The sequence below is a fragment of the Antechinus flavipes genome, chromosome 4, assembly GCF_016432865.1.
Source record: "Antechinus flavipes isolate AdamAnt ecotype Samford, QLD, Australia chromosome 4, AdamAnt_v2, whole genome shotgun sequence".
NCBI classification, from domain to species: Eukaryota; Metazoa; Chordata; class Mammalia; order Dasyuromorphia; family Dasyuridae; genus Antechinus; species Antechinus flavipes.
The window spans coordinates 220082217-220104183 of NC_067401.1; the positions used below are offsets into that span (position 1 = coordinate 220082217).

General features: G+C 34.3%; 1 protein-coding gene across 1 annotated transcript in view; it reads left to right on the plus strand.

Annotated features, from left to right (window-relative positions):
- LRRC1 (leucine rich repeat containing 1) overlaps nt 1–21967 on the plus strand; it is a 166060-nt gene that overhangs the window by 140168 nt on the left and 3925 nt on the right. Inside the window, exons 11-13 of the mRNA XM_051997167.1 lie at nt 4751–4866; nt 18213–18385; nt 20023–20159. Coding sequence (XP_051853127.1) covers nt 4751–4866; nt 18213–18385; nt 20023–20159 — 426 coding nt within the window. The remainder of the gene's footprint in view (nt 1–4750; nt 4867–18212; nt 18386–20022; nt 20160–21967) is intronic.

Here is a 21967-nt window from a genome sequence, read left to right on the forward strand (position 1 = left end):
GCTATGCAAAATTCAGAGTCCTCATTGTCACATTAAAAAAAAAGTCAAATAACAAATACATCTAATGATTCATTCCAGGAACCAGAGAAATTTCCAGTTAGCAATTTAAAAAGCTGACTTCTTATTGGGTAGAATCTTATGTCTTCAATTATTTGCTTAACACTGTTATGTCTAAGGAACTATGTTGTTTTTAAAACAACAACAGCAAAACCTCTTATTTGCCTTCAAGGAACTTATCTTCTAGTTGTGGGGAAAAGATAGAAACACAGGAAAAGTTAACAATAATATAAGAAATAACAATGGTTTAATACAATGGTATGAGTAATCATGCTCCCTTCTTATAGTCTGTTCCAGCCAAGCTGTTCCCTGAGTATCCTTTGGGCCCAGGATGTATTTCCTCCTCATTTCTGCCTGCCATGATCTTTTTCCTCTTTCAGGACTTAGTTAAGGGGCCACCTTTAATCTTTCTTGACCTCTTCCCTCCTTGCCAAAATGATGAGAAACTAGTTAGGGATAGGGGTAAAACACATGCTAGGTCTGCCTAAGATAGTAAACCAAATGAGGCTGGGGCTGAGAAATGAAAAGGCTAAAACTTCCCTGTCATGGTTTTTGGTCCAAGGGATAAGAGCTTGATGAAAGGAAGGATAAGGAGCAAAAAGTGAAATAAAGGGTATGTAGCCCAGGCCTGCCTGAAAGAATGAGCACGCATTTGTACCCATAGAGAGGAGGTGGGAACTGAGAGTGGATCACAACAAAGCATTTTCACTTTTTGTTGTGGTTTACTTGAATGTTTTTTTTTTTTTTTTTAACTTTTTGATCTTGTTTTTCTTGTGCAGCAAGATAATTGTATAAATATGTATGCCTATATTGGATTTAACATTTTTTTTTATCATGCTTTACATTTATTGGATTACATGCCATGTAGGAAAGGTGTTGGAGAATAAGGGAGAGCTGTTGGAATACATGGGAGCTACCTGACAGTGGCTGCTGGACATCCAACCCAGAATGGATCTCCTCTTGTGAGAGGATGATACAGGAGAGTGAGAGGCCCTTGCTGTTCTCTGACCTTTCTCCTCTTTCCTCTGCCTCCAATTTATCTCATTTCCAGTTCCTTAACAGAGAGGGGTGGGAGAAGGGGAGGAAATTTGGAACACAAGATTTTTCAAGGGTCAATATTGAAAAATTATCCTTGCATATGTTTTGAGAATAAAAAATTTCAGTTAAAAAAAAAATGAATGGGCAACTCTCCTAAGAATAAGAGTTGGATTTGAATTTGATAAGAGGCAGTGTTGGGAATGGGGCCAAGCCCCTGGTAGGGTTATTGCTTTTGACCTGGTTCAGAGCCACTTTGAGTTGAGCTGTGAAGGTATGTTACCTGTTAAGGAAATAAACAGAGAGAAATCCTTTTAATGGTCAATCTTTTGCCAATCTCGCTGGCTCATTACAGTGTCAGCTTAATTGATGGAGGCAGTGACAGTAGTGGTAGTGAAAACAAAATTAATTAGCTAAAAGATCTGACTTTGTTTCCATAATATAACTGAGACAGATGGGAGTATATTGGACAGGCATACTGTGATTTATCCATCTTCATAGGTTCTATAAATATTTAATGAATCCTAAATTATACTAGTTTTTCTTCTGAAATTAATTTATTCAGTAAACATTTTCTTTAGGTCTCCAGGTTTTTGATTTTGTTGTTTAATATTGATTTTTAAAATTGTTACTTTAGTCTGTTTGCTATTTCCTGATTCCTGTCTCTTTTTATGCTTTAAGTTACTTCTTATATTTCAAAGGACTTTATATTAGAAAAGTCCAGGGAGAGAAAACAACCTGGCCAAAGTCACACAGGCAGTAAGTAGAAGAGCTGTTGAAACCAGAATGTCTAATTCTAAATTGATTATTTTTTCTATTATATGACATTGCTTCCTAAATAAAAGTTTATTAATTTTTAGTTTAATTTTAATGAGTATACATATGCATTTTTCTCTTGCAAAATGGTTACTTCATAAATACATAAATATTTGCATATATTTACATATATATAAACACATATATAAATATATCAATATATGTCACATGTATTTATATTATAATATAACATGCAAATAATACTTAACATTCTACTATTATTTATCTAAATAGACTTGATTTTTTTTGTTTGGTTTTGGTTTTTACCTGAATGTTGGAACAAAAGTAGGATTCTTAGGAAATTGAAGGTTGAAAAATATCAGAAAACTTAAAATTTTTTTACACTAATTGATTTAGTTAGCATTGATGGTGATGACAACTCTAGAGAAGCTGGATTGAATAGTTAATAGAACAAAGAGTCTAGAGACAAGACAATTTGGGTTTGAATATAGCTTGGGTTTAAATCCAGCCTTATTAGCTGTATGACTGGACAAGTCATTTAATTTATGTTTGCTTCAAGTTCCTTATCTGTAAAAAGGGGATAATAATAGCACCTACTTTACAGGTTTATTGTGAGGGTCAGATGAGTAGCTCTTAGCACAGTGTTTAGCACATAGTGGATACTTTATAAATGTTTATTCCCTTCTCTTAAGAGTTGGAAGGGACCTCAGATCATCTTATCCAACTCCTCATTTTACAGATAAGAAAACTGAGACACAATTGTCTAAGGTGGTATTTGAATCCAAAATTTGTAATTGTAGAGGTAGTTTTCTTCCACATTTCCTTTGATAGTGACTTGTCATCATTGGAAAAATCTTAATATACATACTTGCTGATTCTGGTATGGAAATGAAACTTAAATATTTAAAAGTTTGCCATGTTTATCTTTCAAAAAAGAAAATTTAAAAATACATAAGAAGCCAGATACTATGTAATCTGAATAAAAATATTCTGTGGCTAACGAGACTTAAATTGTGGTAGAAAGTTGATATCCCTCTTTCTTCTTATTGAAAACAAGAGTTTCTGATAGAAAAATGAAAAAAAAAAGCTTTTTTTAGAAAGTAGAAAATACAAACTTCTTTTGTTTGCTCTAACTTAGGAAGCCCTTTGGTGAATTTTTCCATGCCTCAGAGAGACATCAATAGTTTCCTTTATGAACTTAGTAATTGCTTCTAGTCAGGATATAGACCACAGGAAAAATGTGGTGGGTTTTTTGAGGTTCTGTAAGATGATGAGTTTAAGATCATAATTTTTCCATCAGTTTCCCTAACTCTATAGGAAATATAAATTATTTTGCCTCAGTGAAGTACTTAATTTTATTTATTCATTTTTTGGGAGGTAACATTTGAGTTCCACACTGTTTCCTTTCCTCCCTCTCAATTCCACACTAGAGACCCAGACACACACACACACACACACACACACACACACACACACACACACACACGAGATAGAAAGAAAATATGTGAAATTATATAATACATAGTTCTATATATGAATTCTTTCTCTGAAAGTGAATAGCATCATCTTTCAATGACCTTTTGTAGCTGATTTCAATATTTATAATCCTTAGAAAAGCTTAGTTGTTCAGTTATTCTTTGAACAATATTGCTGTTACTATGTACAGTTTTGTCTTTGGTTCTGCTCATTTCACTTATCATCTCATTTCAAGTTTTTCCATGTTTTCTCAAAGTCAACCTGCTCATCATTTCCTACAGCACAGACATTTTTCATTGCAATCATATACTATACCTTATTCATCCATTCCCTAATTGAAAGGAATCTCCTCAATTTCCTATTCTTTGCTACCAAAAAGAAAGCTATTATAAATATTTTAGAACATATGGATTATTTTCATTTTTTCTTTATCACATTGGAAAACAGATCTAATAGTGTTATTCCTGGGTCACATAGAAGTTTTTTAATTCTTTGGACATGATTCCAGATTGCTCTCCCAAATGTTTGTATTGGTTCACAATTCCACCATATATTAGTGCCCCAGTTTTTCCACATCCCCTCCAACATTTGTTATTGCTAATTTTATTTTTATACATTTTTTTTGCAAATTGTAAAGAGTTCAGATATCTTAAATTGCTTATATTTTAGATGGTTTATTTGCATATTTTAGCAGTAACTTACAGCCAAAAGTTTAATAAATATGTATTACCAAATTTATTTTTGTGTAGTTGAATCTTCTGCATAAGTAAAGTAAATATTTATACATTAAAAGTTGGGGAAATTGATCAGGAATTGTAATTATCCTTCTCAAGTGGATGCTTCTATATTATGACATTTCTAATAATGTTTTTTTGTTTTTGCTTTCCCATCAGCATTTATTATATTCCTATATACTTTTGCATTAACCAAGAAAATAGAATTTCTTATAGTGGACAGTTCATTTTTAAAAAAGTCATAATCTGGTTACATTTGAAAGTCCCCAACAGTTGATAAGCTGGCACACACTTCATATCCTGGATTCTTGAGTAATTCTTTGAAAGAAATGGAAAGTTCACAATTTTATTAGAAAAGAAGTTAAAATTGGTGAATAAAATCTTTTTTTTTTCCTTATGAAATTATTTACCCTTGCTGTCTAGAGATTATTGAATGAAGACATTTATTGTTAACATTTTGAAAAAGTAGTTGTGAAACTATGGGAGTTAGAAAGTTCTTTTAATTCACTTTAAACCTTAAACTGGATGGATGATTAACTTTGACTGATGATCATTGTAGCGCAATCCCCATGTCCTACCCTCTTATATATTCTAAAAATGATTCAGATCATTTGTATAATAAATTTTCAAGAATGGAAGGGGAAAAACAAATCTTTTCTTTTCCACTCTAGATTGGTGGGTGTTGCAGTCTCACCGTTTTCTCTGTGCGTGACAACAGATTAACTCGAATACCCTCCGAAGTTTCACAAGCAAGTGAACTTCATGTCCTAGATGTCGCTGGAAATAGGTAAGCACTTTCTTAGTGTGTGTGTGTGTGTGTGTGTGTGTGTGTGTGTGTATGTGTGTTTGTATGTAAAATATGTATATACATACAACATGTACAGTTAAAAGGCTGAATGAAAGGCTGTGTGGTCTAGTGGATAGGAAGCTATCAATCAATTAATAAACATTTATTAAACACCTACTATACTAAGCACTAGGGTTGCAAAAAGAGGCAAATTGATAGTCCCTGCCCTCAAGGGGCTTGCATTGTAATGCCAGCCTCTGATTCAGGAATATTTTGCTTCTATTTTTTTCTTTGACATATATTAGCTGTGTGACATTACCAATCAATACCCTGCAGCCAATTCTCTTAAGATTTTCAGGTATGGGTTTGCATTAAAGGGAACTTGCTAATAATGGGTTCTCTACCCTGATGAAATTACAGGTTTAATTTTAAAAAAATTGTAATTATTCATCTTATTCTCTATATTCATCTTTTTTGGCTTTACTATTAATAGTAAAAATTTTATATATTTATTTATATATATTTATAGAAAATAAAATATTTTCTCTTTATAAAATAGGGCAGAACAACATTGGATAGATTATGGAGAGTTCATAGTGAGGTTTTCATATTTATCATTCAATGAACAAGCATTATTAAATTCCTACGGGCAAGATTTCTTGGAATTTATGGGCTAAGACCATTCCTTAGACCCAAATCTGGTTTTCATTGATTGACTAACAATCAGGCCAAGTACTACCTGGTCATTTTTGGGGTCCTCATTGTTTCAGAATAAATGTAAATAGCAGATATCTATATAAAACAACTAGGTAAGTGACATCATTTTCTGCTTCAATTCTTACCTAGCCTTAATCACTCAATGATCAAGTGTTAAAGACTATAGTTTAAAAAAGACCAAGGTCTCCCACTCCATCCAGTCCTGATCTATGTCTTGCCACTGGATCCAGATGGCTCCAGAGATAAAAATAAGGCTGGTGACTTAAGTAAAGCCCTCCTTTACTTAATCCATTTCACTTGCATGTTGTGACATCACCTCCCCAATATCATGGTCCTTTTCAAGAATGGAGGATAAACAATAGTTCAGGAAGAAAAATCAATAGACCTTTTACTCATTTTGTCACTAACTAGTGATATGACATTGAATAAAACAGTTCATTGTGTATAAAATTGAGAGGATTAAATTTTTTTTTTCAATTTTGCTGTCTATTACATTGTACTTCCAAACATTGACAACACTGATCCTGTTACCTTTCCGGGCTTTGAGAAATGCTTAGAATGTTTAATCTAACTTGATCTTTCTGTGTTTCTATATATAACACCTTCTTCCTCTACCTCTTCAACCCACCCACTCAATTAGAATATAAGCTCTTTGAGTGTAGGAACCATGTTTGTCTTTTTGGTATCCCCAACTTTTAACACAGTGCTTGACGTATAGTAAGTATTTAATTCATTTTTGTTGACTGAATTACAGGAAGCATTTTAAAGCCTAAATTGGCAGGTAAAGGGTTAATACTACCATTGTTGTAGAATTCAGAATGAGTGCTGAGCAATTGGGAGTGTAACATCAGGAGGTCTGTGCCAAGGCCAGAAGGAATAAAATGTGCTCTTAGATCAGGTGGGAGTAGGAAAATTGTGCTGGTCAGTCTTGGGAGTTTGTTAATGGTTTAAATCAATGACCATCAACAATCTGGACTGATTTTCAACATTGTAATAGTGTTGCTAGGGCATGTCTCACAAGGCTAATGAACTGCCTGCTTATTTGGTCCTGTAAGATTTATTCTAGGAGTAGTATTTCAACATTATTCACTTTGGTTAATGAATTTAAGACAGCAAAACTAAAAAAAACAAACAACACCCTTTCCCCCGCCCTCCAACCAAACTAAGCTAGAACCCTGAGGTAAATCAACAGAAACAATTCAAGTTCAGAGGATATAAAATAAATGTTTCTCTCCCCTTCTCTCTACTCCCTCCCCTCTATCAAGAACTTAACCTGCCTTCCATTAAGTAATTTTTCAACATTATTATCTATAATCCTTGATTATCTGAGAACTGGTTGGCTTCCTTCCTGACGGGTATTCTGCACAAAGGCTAGGATAGGGCTCATCTGGAATGGGCAGTAACTAACTTCCTGTCCTCATATCCCAAATAGTCAGAACAAAGCAGTTTGGGCCCCTGCCTTCTTCATATGCATGGCCATAGACTGGGCTATGTAAATCTTTCTTCAGAAAGAAAGCTGTTTCAACTATCAGAAATGGTTTGCATATATGAATAGGGCTTTGTTTCCAAGTTTAACAAGAAATGAAAGTTTATATTTTTATGATTTCTAGGTTGGTTTAGGGAAAGACTAGTTAAAAATTTTAGTTATATATCTGTCCATTAAGCCAGTTGTATTCACACTGCCTGTGCATTAGCAACACAATCTGAGGTAATTAAAATTTTTAATTACAACTTATTTTATGTGCTCCTATAGAAACTAGTGAAATGCATGAGCTTGTAGAAATACTTCACCATGGGAGGTCTTAAGAAGCACACCCAGCAATTTCTACCTCCTCTCACAAGCATATAAAAATATGAAATTGCAATGAGGATAGTGCTTGTGACATAGATTCCAAAAGCTTCCCTCCCAAGAGTTTCAGATTTGTAAGGGAATAATAGAGGCATTGAGTCAGGATGCCAATAAATGGGCCGCTTTTTTCTTCCTTGGTATGTGATGAACAAAACCCCCTCAAAATCATGAGAGACAGAATGATTATGGTGGATTGAGTCAGAAGGACCCCTGACATATGGTAGTTCTCTGACTCTTGCTGAGTCACATGACCTTCTAAGAAGCCAGGTTCAGATCCCACCTTTTGACTCTGAGCCTCAGTTTCATAGAATCATAGATTTCAAGCTGGGTAACTATGCGGGACTTCTAGTTCAGCTCTCTTATTTTTAGACAGATGAAGCCTAGAGAATTTAAGTAAATTGTTCAAAGTCATCCAGGTTGACTAAAGCAGAATTTGAACCTAATCTGATGCTTTTTTCACTTTCTCATAAGATGAAGATGTTAAAATAGATGGATTCTGAGACCTTACCAGGTCTGGTTCATGAGCCTATTAAACCGGTGAAAAATAATTGCTGATCTTTCTACTCTTGTAAGAGTTCCCCACACCAATAAAATCAAAAGTCCAGACCATAAAGTTGAAGGTAGCAAACTCCAAAAGGAAGTTAAGGGATAGTTTGTTAGCTGTACCTAGCAGACTCCCTTTTAATTCCAAAGTTAGTATTTATATAGTGCATTAAAATTTGCAGAGTGATTTGCATATGTAGTTATCTAATTTGATCACCCCAACTCTTCTTGTGGATTTGCAAACCCTGTTTGCCATTTGATTTACATACTTTAGATATCTCATTTGATCTATACAACAATCCCAAGGGGTAGGTAGATGTTATTATCATCCCCATTTTACATTTAAGGAAACTGAGGTAGATATATGTTAAATTACTTACTTAGGGTCACACAGATGATAAGTTTTTGAGGTAAGATCTGAACCCTGACCTTAAGACCAGCACTATATGTCCTCTGTATCATCTAGCTGGCTTTCCTCTCTTTCTTTCTCCCTCCCTTTTTTCCTTCCTTCTTTGCTTGTTTCCTTCCTTCTCTCTTCCTTCCTTCTTTCTCTTTCTCCTTTTTTCTGTCTCCTTCCTTCCCTTCTTCCTCCTCTTTCCTTTCTTTCTTATATATTTATTATCTCTTCTTCTGCTCCTTCCTCACTGAAAAATACAAAATAGAAAAAATAAAGCCTTAATAACAAATGTGGGTGTTTAGCAAAAAAAAAAAAAACAACTAAATTATCCATAACTAAAAATTTCATTCTGAATTTTATGTCTGTCACCTCTCTGGCTATCTCTTCTATACAGTGTCAAAACCTGGTTATGATAGTAATATAATATGAAGGTTATATCTTCATAATTTACAAAGAAGAAGCTGCAGTGCTTTGCTTATGCAGTTATGTAGTATTTAGTCAACATATCTACCTTTCTCTTGGCTTTTTCCTCTGTATTTAGGCCCATGAGACTTTGAGATCATTTATTTAACCCTTCTCATCTTACTGATGAAGAACCTAAGGGCCATAGAGAAGTGCCCAGGGTTACACAGGTAGTAAATTTTGGAGGTGTAATTGGATCCCACGACTTGACTTCGGAGCCAGAGCTATTTACAAATATACATAACATAAGGCAGTGTGAGTGTCATTGCTATATGAATTTTATAGAAAGTTTTTTCTAGAAAAAGGTTTGAGATTAGTGGTAGGGGAAGTTGTCCAACTATGAAGAACCAACCTTCGTTCAAATCCTGACTCTAGTGCTTGCTGGAAGTGTGACCTTAGACAAGTCATTTAATACCCCTCTGCCTGCCCTCTATCCCCAGTTTCTTTTGTAAAACAAATGGGTTGGTCTAGATCTCAGCATTTCCTGCTAAGTCTACTTCTGTGACTCTAAGGGTTCTAAGTTCTGAATTTTATTTGAATTATTTCTTAATAAATTTGTGTGATGGAAAAGACCCAGTTTGTCAGATGTTCTTGCTAAGAAGGAAAGGAGAGCATGTGTAGATGGTAGAGGTCGGGGCCTTTGATGCTCAGGGCTTGAAACATACAAAAGAGTAGGGATTTGGGTAGGGACTATATCTTTGTTTTTATTGGTAGAAGGTGATTTCCTTTCTCCTTCCCTCCTTCTTTCCCTCCCTCCCTTCTTCCCTTCCAGTTTTATTTTTCCAATTATAACAAAAATAGTTTTCAACATTCACTTTTGCAAAACTTTGTGTTCCAAATTCTTCTTCCTCCATCCTCTTTTCCCCTTCTCCAAGACAGCAAGCAATCTGAGATAGGTTAAACAGGGGCAGTTCTTCTAAACATACTTTAAAATATCAGAAAGTTTTCTAAAGCAGGAGTCAGCAGAATTTTTCTATAATGGGCCAAAGTTTGCAGACTGAGGAGCAAAATTAAGAACATTGTGTAGGTACTTATAACAAGAGATGTCAAAACTGATTTCAATCTATAAGCACATATTTTTTTTTAATTGAGGTTATTCATTGCTTAAAAGGCATTTATAGAATTTCTTACACTCTTGAAATTTGCCTTTTATTACATCATCACAATGAAGATTAATTGCTTCCATTTTAAAGTTAGGTGGAAGCTCCTCAATTGCACAGTTAAATGAATTTTGAAACATGGAAGTTTCTTTTGTGCTTGTATCAAAGCCTGAAAAAATGCTGCTGTAGCTGTAGCTTGAGTTTAGAAAATATATCTGCTGTAAATTAGTGTGGGAATGTAGATCTTGAGTCTTATTTTAACTTTATACAGCATAGGAAATGCATAAAGCAGCTTGACATTAGTTTTGATTCACACATCAGTTGTCAATGCAATGAGTTTGCAGTTTAAGTTTTATACCTCAGTATGGTTTTGCTCTTAATTTTAGGTTGAAATTTCTTAAAAAACATTATTAAGTTTGCAGCAAAAACTAAGCTATTCAGGATTTGATAATAGAGGATAAGGAGAGTTTTTCTCATTCAGAAAAATTTCAGTCTTGATCCTGAGCTCAAAAAATCAGAATAAACTCTCCTCCTCTCCCCCCATTTCTTTTTTCAACTTGATGGTTAAATTCTTGGTAGTAAGAATAAAGCGAAAAGTCACAGTCTAAGAATAATGGGTGGCACTCAAAGCCTTGTAGAGTTAGAACTGCATCACAGATTTGTGGTCAGATATAGTCTGTGCCACAGCTACTTACTTCTGCTTTTGTAGTGCAAAAGCTGTTACAGACAAAACCTAGACAGATAGCTATGGGTGTGTTCTAATACAGCTTTATTTATTGATATTGAAATTTGAATTTCATGTAATTTTCGTTTCACAAAATAACCTTTTTTCCCCTATCCATTTAAAAAATATACAAACCATTGTTAGTTCATGGGCTATACAAAAAAGGATATCTGGACAGTTTGCTGACCCCTAGAATTCTTCAAAGTTAAGTAAACTGCTTGGGGACCCATGACCAATATTAAGGCAGATCTTCCAGGCCTCAAGTTCTTCTCTATCCATTGTACATCATGATCTGTAATATAAAGTATGCCAATTTAAAATTAAATCAATATTATATAGTTTATAGATTACATAAAGAAAGACTGATGATATCCCTTGACCTATTTTCTATGTAGTAATAAGGAGGAAAAAGCTCTGAGAAATAGCGTCTTATGCATTTTTTCCTCTCCTAAACCACACACAGCGAATTAGTAGAACCAGACTTAACATGAAGAGGGTCTGTGCCCAGACTGTCAATGAACATTGCCTTTCTTTTTCCATCTACCACGACTGGGATTACTTCTGCCCACAAGATACTTGCAAATAAGCTTGTATGTATTGTTTACTTGGCCCTCTTTTTATTGCCCTCAAGCTGACACTGATTATTTTGCAGGAGGACTAGTGGGTGATTCATCCTAGTCATTAGTGTCAGACTGGAATTACACATTTATTATAGAATCTGCAACTCTAAAGGGGCTGTTGCCATATACTCCCATGATGGACATGGTTTTCAGACTTAGAACTGATTAGTGACCTTTTCCCAAGTTTTGAGGTGAAAAGACAATGTTTCTTCATAGCTAGCTTGAGATTTTTTCTGTTTTTCAAGTTATATATTTTCCCACCAAAACATTGCTTCTGTACCTCATTGGGGCATGGGAGAAGTTTTTCATGGATTCTCAGGGAGTATGCCAGCAAAATATAAACTCTGTTTGTCTGGAAAAACCTTGACACTGTATCTGCTTGCTGAAAACCAGTCTAGCCATGTATAGAGAATCTCTCTCTCTGTCTTTCTCAAAATTTCATTCATTTGTTTATTTATTTTTAATGTGCATTGCTTTATGAATCATGTTGGAAAAGAAAAATCAGAACAAAAAGAAGAGAAAAAAAAGTGAACATAAGACATGCTGATTTACATTCACTCTCCATAGTTCTTTTTCTGGATGTAAATGTTATTTTCTATCCAAAGTCTATTGGGATTGCCTTGGATGTATAGGGAATCTCATAACTAGTAGGTCATTATTGGTGGCAGAAATGGAAACTTAATGTAATACGCATTGTATAATTCAGACTTTTAGATTGTGTGACACCACCAATTGAACTTTCCCAGATAAAATGTAAGCTCCTTGAGGGCAGGGACTATTTCAATTTTGTCTTTATATCATTAACACTTAGCACAAATTCTGGCACACAATAGACTCTTAATAAATAAATGCTTTTTGATTGATTTTTGATCAAATAATTTGCATGTTGCTGGATAAATTAAACCACAACAACATTGACATTTTAGTTGTAAAATGAAATCATAAGGAAATTGTAACTAAATCAAAAAGTGACGCACAAGTTCTTTTTGGAGAGGTAAATAAGGCATGTCAGAGATGGTTTCATTTGTGTATACAAGGATACAGCTTAACAAAGGGGTAAGAGTTTTGGTTCTAGAGATAAAAGATCTGAATTCAAAATCTGGATTCTGTTACTTAGAACTTTTGTGATGCCAAGCAAACCACTTAATATTCCTGAGCCTTAGTTTCTTTATTCATAAAATGAGATTGGAATTGATGATCTTTGAGATCCCTTCCAACCCTAATTACCACGAATATAATCGCAGACAAAGAAATAATAGCTGTTCCTTGGCATGATGGCACATAGTTGCTACCAGGGAGATTAGGGCTAGTGGACAGCTTGAGTTCAGGAGTTCTGAGTTGCAGTATGTTAAGACAATTGAGTGTCAACAGTCATTTCAATAGCAACATGATGAATTTCCAAGAGGAGGAAAGAGTATTGTCTTCAGAAACAGAGCAGTTGAAAGCTTCCATGATATTCATTAGAAGGATTAGGCCCATAAGAGACTTTCATTTCTAGTCTGGGTGAGAGAGGTAGACATAATCTATTATAACAATATAATAATGATATTCTTCAAACTAAGTCATCTTTAATACATGCTAAAATCATCAAGTATCAAGTGACAAAGATCAGGTGACAAGAATGAATGAAACTCTAGTAGAACATTGTGGTTCAGAAATAAAGTGAGAAAGAGCCCAAAGACTAATAGCCTACTGAGACTACTGAGTCTTCTCCCAATTAACTATCATAAATACTTTCTTTAAAGTTAAAGTTTAGTGAGAAAGAACATTACCAAAAAAGGTGAAATTTGTTATCATGATAGGAAATGAGAAGTAATTAATGCAATAGTCATTTCTGAATCTGCCTTCTTGAGGTCATTGACTCATTAGAGCAAAGGTAAACATCTGAACCATACCAGAAAACACAATGAAGATTTGAAGGGTCATTCATTCTATAGGACTATTAGAACAGCTCCAACCTGATCTATTCAAGCATACAAACAACTGATGGAAAAAAAAATAGGAAAGAGGAAACAAGAAAAGACTTCAGATTAAATTAGTTCCATTTCCTATTGAAGTTAATTTCTACAAGGATGACCAAAAAATACTAGAAAATTTCCTGAACCAGTAAAAGAAAGGAAATTAGCAATTCAAGAAAACCCAAACTACTATCTGTAGCATATCATGTCTTCAGAGAGTTGTCTGAAAAGTTATGGAGAAATCAATATTCCTTTTTTAAATTAAATACTTGATTTTTAAAATTATATATAAATTCAATTTTTAACATTTGTTTTTTAAAATTCTAAGTTCCAAATTCTCTCTCTCCTATCCTCCCCATCACCTCATTGAAAAGGAAAGCAATCTGATATAGATTATACATATGTATTCATGCAAAACACATTTCTATATTAGCCATGTTGTGGGAAAAAAAAAAAAAAACGCGGGGCATTTCTCTTCTCCCCTCCCTTCCACCCCCCAACAACAACAACAACAAAACAACTCTCTCTCCCAAACCAACTCAAGAAAAATAAAGTTTTTCTTTATTTTTTTATTTTTGGTTATTTTTGGTACCAATCACCATTTTGTACAATTATTCATTGTTTTTTTCCTTAAAGAGTATTTCTGATCTTGTACACGAAACAGAGGATCTATTATATCCTCTTCATCATTCTTTCTCTGGAGGTAGATAGCATTTTTATTATAAGTTCTTTAGAATTATCTTGGATCATTGTATTGCTGTTGAAAATAGTGTTCCAATTCTGCTTTTTTCACTTTGCACTAATTCATATATGTTTTTCAAGTTTTTTCTAAAGTATCCAGCTTGTCATTTCTTATAGCACAGTAATATTCCAAAGAGGCAAGGTTATTTTGACATAGAAAATTATTAATTAATATCATCTGTGCTGTATGATATTTTAATTTATTTTTTAAACATTTTCTAATTACAATTTAATCTGGTTCAAACTACACTAGGGAGTTTTAGTGTATCCAGTGGAAGTTTATTATGACTTTGACACTGTTTGTTCTAAGAATGATGCCTGATTGCATTGAACCTTGAGTGTTATTCAAGACCACTCAAAAGAGAACAATACAATAATTTCATAAGAGAGATACCAAATGAATAAAGAATGCCTACTATCTAGTATGCAACATGTATCTATGTATGTTCTATGACATATGACATATTCTATCACTATATCCATTTTGGACAAACACTGCACATGGACAATGAACTGGGTGCAGAATTAAATATAAGAATGAGAAGTAGTTGGAATGCATTTAGGTATTGAGATATCTGTTCTGTTAAATGTTTATCTGTGTAATATAAAAAGTATTTAATTTTTACAATTAAAATGGTGGAGGGGATGACTATTGTTGCTTTATCTAAAACACTGTCGTTTTCAGCTGTCTGGAAAGTGATAGGATATAATAGATCCTCTGTTTCGTGTACAAGATCAGAAATACTCTTTAAGGAAAAAAACAATGAATAATTGTACAAAATGGTGATTGGTACCAAAAATAACTGTTCCTTCTTACTGACAAAAAGGGAAAGACCTTAATGTACTTTAACTATTTGTTCTTTTTTAAAAGAAGATATTTAAGTAAATGAGAAATATCTTTATTGGGCTGATTAGAAATAGTTTGATTTATGTAAGTAATTTGACAAACTTGAAATAACTAATACCTTGGGAAAATTTTCCAAAGATATTATAATAAGCATTTTTCTCTTCTTAAACCTACTTTCCACTATCTCTAACATGTTTACTTACTCAATTGTCACTAACTCAGCCTCTACTTTTGAAAATATCACTACTAATAATCATTTAATTTTAAGGAGTAGCATTTTAAAAACTTTTTGCATTTCCCCCCCCTTTTTTTTTTTTTTTTTGCTTTTTTCTACTGAGGCAATTGGGGTTAAGTGACTTGCCCAGGGTCACACAGCCAGGAAGTGTTAAGTATTTGAGACCAGATTTGAGATTTGAACTCAGGTCCTCCTGACTTTAGGACTGGTGCTCTATCCATTGCGCCACCTAGCTGCCCCCAAAATGACTTCTTAAATTTTTCATGCTTTACTTTATTCAGAGTAATTTTATAGAAAGATCTAGAAAACTTTATAAAAAGCAAAACAAAATAACACAGTTGCTACTACATGAATGTAAAGCTCTAGGTACTTTAATGGCTCATAATTCAAAGAAATATTTAACAGTTATATCTGAATGGTTGCGAAAGATAGGTTACAATTAGTAGGAATTCCTCTTGCATTTTAATTAAATTCCTGCGAATATTTACTAAGAAATAGATTGATTCTGTAGTAAAATTAAGACCCCTATTAGTATTTACTTATCAAAAAACTCCATATGATATGGAGATATTAGAGATGTAAGGGAATGTTTGTTTGTTTGAAATATAGTGAGTGGAATCTTATCATTTTCATCCTTTTTTAAAGAGGAAAACAAATTATTTCCAGAGGAGCTTTAACAAGAAAGAACAGTTCTTTCTTGTTTAACTTTAGTCCTTTTTCAAGAGGGTGGAGAATTTCTGGTAAATGACCTTGTTGTTAAACTTTTGAAACAAGTACTATGACTATTCAGTAGGCAGTGTGCAGTCCAATGGGAAATTCACCAGCTGTGGAGTCACTGGACCTCCTGGGTTGAAATCTCACCTCTCATTCTACCTTACTACCTGATATACCATGAGGAAGTCACATAATTTCCCTGGACCTCAGTTTCCTCATTTGTAAAAATGAAGGGGTTGATCCAGGTGGTTTCTGAGATCCTTCTAGCTCTAGAGTTATGATTACCCTCGCCACTTTCACCGTGATCCTTACTTTTCAAACATTGTTTGCTCTGTCTGATTAAAGGAATTATTTGACCAAATAGTTCTCACCATAAATTTCATGATTCTTGTGATGACTCTTAGATCTTTGGAGTTTCTTTACTGTTTCAAAAGATGTTTGTAAAGTAGTGGAGATTTCCAGTAAATTAGTTTTCAAAATATATCATGTCTTATTTTAGGAGAGAGGTTCATTTATCAGTTATCCCTGATTGAATGAATACTTATTTGAATAACTGATTTGCTATTGTTCCCAAAGATCAGTACACACACATGTATGTGTTCATTAGACTGAGAGTGAACATCTTTCTAGTTTTTATCCTCCCTTGAACTATATGTGTGCTCTTGAACAAGTCACATTACTTCTGAATCTCAGTTGCTTCCTATGGGAAAAAAACCGGGGGGGGAGAATGATTTAAATGACTGAATGAATAAAAAAGCATTTATTTAGTGCTTACTTTGTAAAAAGCACTTTACTAAGTGCTGGGGATATGAATACAAAAGTAAGATAGTTCTTACTTTCTGGATGATCTTTATTTTTAAAAATAAAATGTTTCACTGATTTTCTTGCCCCCCATTTTTGACATTGGTATCATTTCCCCAGTGACTTTTCCTTAGTAGAATACTTCCTTGTAACAAAGACAGAAGATTATCTTTAAAGACCTTTACAATTCTAAAATTCTTTGAGTATGTTTATTAAAGCTATATATCATCATCTACTCCCTAAAATATGAGGTGAGAAAACTTCTCAAGGATACTCTTAAAATGCACACAATTGAAACTGTGAAGTGGTTAATGGAAAATTTGTCCTCAATATTTGTTCAAATACTTGTTTCAATAATTGCTTATGAACCACTTGTGTTAATAAGAAGTGCTAAGACATAATGCCCCTCATCTTTTATTTTTGTTTGATACTATTAGGGAGGAACAGTGAGAAGATCAAGAACAGAAGCATCCTGAAGCCACTTAAGCCAAAGCTGCTGAAGTTTATGTTACCATTAGGATTTTCTATCTCTCCATAGAAACTCCTATAAATAGCTTGTCTCTCCTTCTACCCTACCTTTCTTTCACTTCTCCCATTTTTCCTTCCCTCCCTTAAGAATTCTTACTTCCCTTTTCCTTCCTTCCTCCTTTCTCTTCCCTTCTCTTATCATTATCATTACTCATTTATTAGGTATTTACAATGTGTAAGGCACTATGCTAAGTTCTAAGAAAGCATAAACATAGCCCCTGTACATGAGTGTGCACACATACGTGTGTGTGTGTGTGTGTGTGTGTGTGTGTGTGTGTGTGTATAATGGGAGTTAGTTTCAGGGCAAGGACAATAGCAGTGGAGGCAGGGAGGGAAGATAGAAAGGAGTTTAAAGAGCCCTGTGGGTGGGATTTCAGCTGAATCTTGAAAGAATTTTGGAGGAAGAGTATTTCAGGCATGGGGGACAGATAGTGAAACGGCACAGTTGGGAGAGAGGTTTTCCTCTCTTCCCTTTCCTATTCTTCTTCCTTTCCCTTTTCTTCTCTTTCCTCCCTTTCCTCTTCTGTTCCCTTTCTCCTCCTTTCCCTGAACTTCCTTCCTCATCCCATTTCTTACTCTTTCTTTTCTATTTTTTCCCCACTCTTTTTTCACTCTCCTTTCCTCTTTTTTCCCTTTTCCTCTCTTTCCTCTTCCTTCCCATTCTCTATCTTTTCACTCATACCCTCCTTTCCCTCTTTCCTATTTACCTTTAGGACTTTATTCTCCTTTTCCATTGCCTTCTTCCCTTATTTTATTTCCCTTCCTTTAGAAATTTATATGACAACACTTAAGTCTGGCTAAATTTCCCCTTTCTTTCCTCTTGTCTTGAGTTACTGATGAGCACTGAAATAGCTCAGAGGTGGGTGGAAAGTTGAGCATAAGCTTCTGCAGATAACCACCTAGGGAGGCTCTAACATTGAATAATTGGGCCAGTACTCTGTTTTTGTTCCAGTGTTTATTAATGAAGCTTGGCTTGAAGGCTTCTCTTCACTCTTGGGAAGTTGACTGTGAATGATTCTCTGCTTGTTTTTGTTTTGTCTAACTATTAGGAGTTGCTTAAAATAATTGGTTAAAATGAAGGTCATAACTTCAGTGTTTCCTTTAAAACAGATTACTACATCTGCCTTTATCCCTGACTAACTTGAAGTTGAAGGCTTTGTGGCTGTCTGACAACCAATCCCAACCTCTGCTTACGTTCCAGCCAGACACAGACTACGAAACAGGCGAAAAGATTTTAACTTGTGTTTTGCTTCCTCAATTGCCTTTTGAACCTAGTTGTCAAGGTAAATATAATTTAAGCATCATTTCCTTTGTCATAGGACTAAGTAGAATATAAGAGCAGATTGAATGTCCTGCTTCATCCTGGAGTGTTCTTCTAATATCCAGATTTAGTGGAGTATATAATTTTAGGTATTCTTGAATGAGTTCCACCTTCCCTGAAATATATCCCTTATCTGCTTTCTAATGCCTGAAATTCTTAAAATGGAGGACAGAGGCGTTCATTCCAGTATTAGGGGTGAAATAAAAAAAAAAAAAAAAAAAAAGATTCTCCCTAGAGGATATTATCTGGTGACAAATTAATTCTAAAGCAAGTTTTGAAAGGGGAGAACATACTAATTCCATAAGAGGGCTTAGAGGGGATAAATATTTTTTAAATTTTAAAATTATTTTATTAATTTTAAATAATAGCTTTTTATTTTTCAAAATACATAGAAAAATAGTTTTCAACATTCACCCTTATAAAACCTTGTGCTCCATATTTTTCTTCCCACTTCCCCTCAAAAGCAAGAAATTCAATATAGGTTAAACATGTATAGGAATAAATACTTTAAAAGGAAGTGGAACCTCCCCACCTTCTTTTTTAAAAATACTTTTGCATCAACATAATCATATCAACTCATTATAAAGTTAGGTGATTTGCCAAGTTGTGGCACATGTCTGTAATCTCTGCTACTGGATGCTGAGGCTGGTGGATTGTTTGAGCTTGATAGCTCTGAATTGCAGAAGGCAAAGCCAGTTAGTTGCAGCTCCAATATGATAAGAAAATAGGTCCAGGTCAGGTCAAAGGTCATAGACCAGTAAATGACTTTCATCTTGGTGAAACAGAGAGATTTAATCTCAGACATCAGTAATAACAAAAGAAATTAGATACAATACATATTTTGAAAGAAAGGCTTAATATCTGATATTCATATAGCTAGATGAGGATATGTTGTCCTAAGATTTTTCTGAGTTAACACTCAACTGGGGAGTCCCTAGAAAGTGAACATATGAAAAATTATGAATTATTTGCTCTTCTAGACTTGGAGTCAATATGGTATAGTGGCTATAACACAGAGGAGTCAAAGATTTGGTTTCAGTTTTTAACTCTGCTCTGTATTACCTTTATTACCTTTGGCAAGTCAGTTATCTCATGTAAAATGAAAACATCAGACTTGATGATTTCAAAGGTTTCTTCTCCCTCTAAAGTTCATGGTACCAGGGGTCAAGATCTCATTTTCATCTATAGTATTTCATCGTTATCTGCTCGAACAAGTTAATTAACTCTTATTTTCCTTATTTGTAACATGGGGATAATAGCAGCTAATTTGCAACGCCAAAGTATTATTGCAAGAAAACTTTTTTAAAAACTTAAAAATTATGAAGGACTATATGAATATGATATTCTAAGACTGAGGGAAAATCCTTATCTCTTAAATTGCACTTATTTTCTAATGATAATGAACAGTTGAGAAGGTGCTTTATCCTCCTTTCAGGAGTTATTTGCCATTTCAGTTAATGATTTGAAACCTGTTTTCCTTTATACTGGTTGGTCTTTTGAGTTGAGCCCAATGAGGAATGTAATGAATGTGTGGAAGGCATTGGTTGCCTGAGTTGACAAGCTTTTTGATTTAATGTGCTTTTTTTGTCATTCCTACAGAGAATTTGACCCGCTGTGGGGCACTGGAAAGCTTAGTCAATGAAATGTCAGATGAAACGTGGAATGAACGGGCAGGCAACAGGGTCAGTGCAATCCGATTTTTAGAAGATGAAAGAGATGAAGAAGATAATGAAATGGTATGTTGTTCAAATGAACAGTGTTTCTTGGTATGTGTAGAGGCTGAAAGCTGGGTGCTAAGAGACTAATAAATAATTTCTCTTATTTAAAAACAGATTGTTGGGGTTTGGCAATCATTTTTAGAGACCATCTCCAGTCCACTATTTTTTTTTTTTTTTTTTTTAGGCAATTGGGGTTAAGTGACTTGCCCAGGGTCACACAGCTAGACAGTGTCTGAGACCAGATTTGAACTCAGGTCCTCCTGACTTCAGGGCTGGTGCTCTATCCACTGCGCCACCTAGCTGCCCCGGGTCCACTATTTTTTCATGATATATTTTGATTTTTCTATTCTCTTTCTCTCTCTTGGTAAGACAATTGAGGTTAAGTGACTTGCCCAGGGTCACACAGCCAGGATGTGGTAAGGGTCTGAGGCCAAAATTCATGACCCGAATTCAGGTCCTCATGACTTCAGAGTTGGTGCTCTATCCACTACACCAACTACCTGCCCCTGATTTTTTCTATTCTCAGTACTATGGTACTGGTTTGTGAAGTGGTAAATAAGGCTAAGAATTCTATTAAAAAAAGGATTTCAGGTTTTTATTTATCTTTAATTTATTATTTTTTTTTTTTTGCTTATTTCATCCTTCATAGGCGTTTCTTCTATTTTCTTAGAACCTTTTGGGTTTTGATTCCCTCTACAATTTCCAACAAATTATGAGCCTTTTTAAAATATTCTTCCTATAACCTAGACTAATGGTTCTCAAATTTTTGTCCTCAGTAACTTTACAATATTAAAAAATATTGAGAATCTGTCCAAAGAATTTTTGTTTATGTGGGTTATATTTATAGATATTTGCCATATTAGAAATAAAACTAATTTTAAATTTGTAGGCCCTCTGGAAGGGTTTCAGAGACCCCCAGGATTTTTTGGACACACTTTGAGAACCACTGGCCTAGACCATTTTGAATGAGGGCAGTCTTATTCCATTAATTTTGCCTCCTGTTATGCCAACTGCCTCTCTCTTCTTTTCTGACTAATTTACTTTGGCTGTAGTGTGGAGTATTCATAATTATGGTGGAATTGGCACCTTATTAACTACTCAGTGAAATGAACAAATTGCATTGAAAAGCTCCTGTTACCTATATTTGTGCTATCTCAATGAAATCACTATTTAAGAATTACTAGCAATTTGTAAAATCTGCCCTCCTGCATGGATTGGGTTTGTTTTCATTGCTGCTTCATTGTTTTTTGTTCATTGAGGTTTGAAGGAACAGTGTTCAGAAGGAGGGGTGGGGTAGACCAAGGGAAGGGAATAAGTATTATTATAATTATACATAATACCTACTATGCGGTGGAAGCTGTTGTAAGTGCTTCACAGATATCTCATTTCATCTTTTCAACAGCCCTGTGGTGTATGTGCTGTTATTATTCCCTTTTTACAGTTGAGGAAACTGAGGGAGAGAGTAATTAAATGGCATACCAAGGGTCACACAACTAGTGTCTGAATTTGGCTTTGAACTCATGTCTTGCTAATTTCAGGCCCCTTGCTGTCTCTTTAAGTACTTAGAGCCTTATATATTATACAAAATGACAGGTTTTTTATTTTTTATGTGTGTTCATGTTCTTTATTATAAAATGAGAATCACAAATTCAGTAAGAAAATGTGTAATACTAGGGTTGTGGATGACAATTGAAATAACAGCCAAAAGAAAATAATTTGTTAATTTGTTTTCTTTATCTTATAATTGTCTAGATTTATAATTGTATTATTAATTTAATCTCCTTTTCCAAAAGCCTCTTTTCAGTGTAACTTTGACCACACCTGGC